At 40.7% G+C, this 2,341-nt stretch overlaps 1 protein-coding gene across 1 annotated transcript in view; it reads right to left on the reverse strand.

The window, feature by feature from the left end:
- Window positions 1-485: 485 nt before the first annotated feature.
- Window positions 486-2,341, reverse strand: part of LOC107743038 (SEC14-like protein 1) — a 75,224-nt gene continuing 73,368 nt past the window's right edge. Inside the window, exons 14-16 of the mRNA XM_016556148.1 lie at window positions 1,304-1,555; window positions 992-1,170; window positions 486-850 (exon numbers count right to left, since the gene is read on the reverse strand). Coding sequence (XP_016411634.1) covers window positions 745-850; window positions 992-1,170; window positions 1,304-1,555 — 537 coding nt within the window. The 3' untranslated portion in view covers window positions 486-744. The remainder of the gene's footprint in view (window positions 851-991; window positions 1,171-1,303; window positions 1,556-2,341) is intronic.

Consider the following 2,341-nt stretch of genomic DNA (forward strand, 5'->3'; position numbering starts at 1 on the left):
AATTATCAATAACTCATTTCTACCAAAAACGAAGTTATGGTGTTTTGTCTTTGCACGGCAGCACTGCTGTCACCATAGACAGCTTCACCCACGTCCCGCCTTTTTACCCATTTTCGATTATCCGAGAGTGACGTGCGGTGGCGCGCTGCCAAGATGGCGGCGGTCGGTTCCGCCCACTTTAGGCTTCAAAAATGCTCTTCTGAACCCTACGAGTGACGTCACGGACACTACGTCCATGTTTTTTTACAGTCTGTGTTTTTGGGTCACGCTTGGTGCTTGAAATAAGTGTTTTGTTTTGTTTTTTTTTGTAGGAAAATCAATGTAATACATTTTTGTTCAATAATATTTTTAGGGTTTTTTTCTAGCAGATTTTATGATACTATGCAATAGTTATACAATTTTTATGAAATATTTTTTTCCATTAAAATTAATTAAACTCTGCGTCTCTTAATTTTTGGGTCACACTTGGTACTTGTTTTTTTGTTTTGGTTTGTTTATTTGTTTTTTAACAACATTTACAAATGTATTTGTAACGATATACAGATTTACACAGATATACAGATATACAATATACAGATTTTTCTTAAGCATACAATTTACAGCAAGCCTGCAGTTTATGATGAAAAAGATCAGCACTCATACAGACGATTGTTGTGGTTTGATGTGAACCTCTGTTTCGCTGCGTCACATGATCATTCATCATTTCCTGCAGAGCTAAAGTCACAGCAGCGTCTTGTTTTCCCGCTATCTTGAGATGCTTGACTCTGTCTGTGATTGGTTGGAGGAGCTAGTGGCGGCACTGAGCAGAGAGAAAGCGCTGTGACTTGACTCCAGGCTGCTCATGGAGCCCCTGATACAAACACAACCACACACACCTTTACAGAAATCATCTGGCCTTTCCAATGATATTTTTTAGATGGTGTGCTTTTTCAGTTTACCATGTTTCAATCGTATTTTAAGGCTAAACACTTTGCAATGTAATCATACAGACCTGAAGTCAGTGGAGCGCAGCACCTCTGTGAAATACATGACTCTGCATTTGTGTGAGGAGACCTGCAGAGAGGCCAGAACATCATCTACACGCGGCCGACTGGAAGAAGTGCATGATGGGCTGCTGTAAAGACGCCACTGCAGGATGTAGAATCCAGACCAGCGCGTCACATGAGATCCCTGATGGGACAGATGTGGATCAAAGAAAGAGAATCAGAGCAGAAAGAAGTTTGTCCATCTTCTGATCAGTGTGTTTTGTAGTGAAATATGAGCCATGTTGATGTTCCTGACAGGTTTCATGAGACTGCCGCACCTGTACGCTCTCTCCCTCTCGGCAGGTCAGGGCCGTCTCCACCATGCTGTAGTCTTGTCCGAGCATCCAGGATCTGTCGATGAGCTGGACGTTGTTTCCGGCGGGACAGGCGAGGTTGTGTGCGCTCAGACCGTCTCTTTTAACTGGCTGAGGAGCCCTTCTGGAGTGATAGATATTGAAGATCACGTCGTCTTTACACACATCAAAGTCCCACGTAATGACAGACGATACTTCTGTAATCTCTATCAGCACCTGGAAACAAATGAAGTGATTATTTCATAATTCATAACACACAGCGCTGAACTCCATTCAGAATTAAATTTCAAACAGGATGCAAAGCTGTATTTCAAACTAGAAGTTACACAAGGAAGTAGAAGTAATAGGACTTAAAAATAAAATGCAGATAACTGCTATTTTAAGTACATAAAAATTTTTCAGTATAGGCTACACGTTCGTACACACAGCAGATTGGAGCAGATTCTGGAGTATTTCCAGAAACACTATATTAGTTAATTATCAAAGAATGAACAAATTAATAGCCATAATATGGACTATTGTAAATGCCGTGATACTGTAATGCTCAGAGACTGTTATTTCCTCCTCACATTGCTGATTTCACCATTAACTCTTCACCTGCACAGTTTATGTTGCTGTATATGGTCTCATTGTAATCCTTGACCATTAAAACATAGGGGTAGGCACCACCTTTTCTCTGTTATCATGTTTGGTGCAGAGACTGTTCCTCCTCACATTGCTGATTTCACCATTAACTCTTCACCTGCACAGTTTATGTTGCTGTATATGGTCTCATTGTAATCCTTGACCATTAAAACATAGGGGTAGGCACCACCTTTTCTCTGTTATCATGTTTGGTTCAGGAGATATGACACAAAATACATAATTTGGTTATGGCGGAAAGTAAAATGGTCGTCATGGCAACCACGAGGTGTTTTTGCGTTGGCTTCATTTCTGAAAATGTTCAGGGCCCTAACCTGTACAATTGTACCAAGTTTCATGCTTTTATGAAAAAGTGAACAT

Source organism: Sinocyclocheilus rhinocerous, unplaced genomic scaffold, assembly GCF_001515625.1.
Source record: "Sinocyclocheilus rhinocerous isolate Xijiao unplaced genomic scaffold, SAMN03320098_v1.1 scaffold647, whole genome shotgun sequence".
NCBI classification, from domain to species: domain Eukaryota; kingdom Metazoa; phylum Chordata; class Actinopteri; order Cypriniformes; family Cyprinidae; genus Sinocyclocheilus; species Sinocyclocheilus rhinocerous.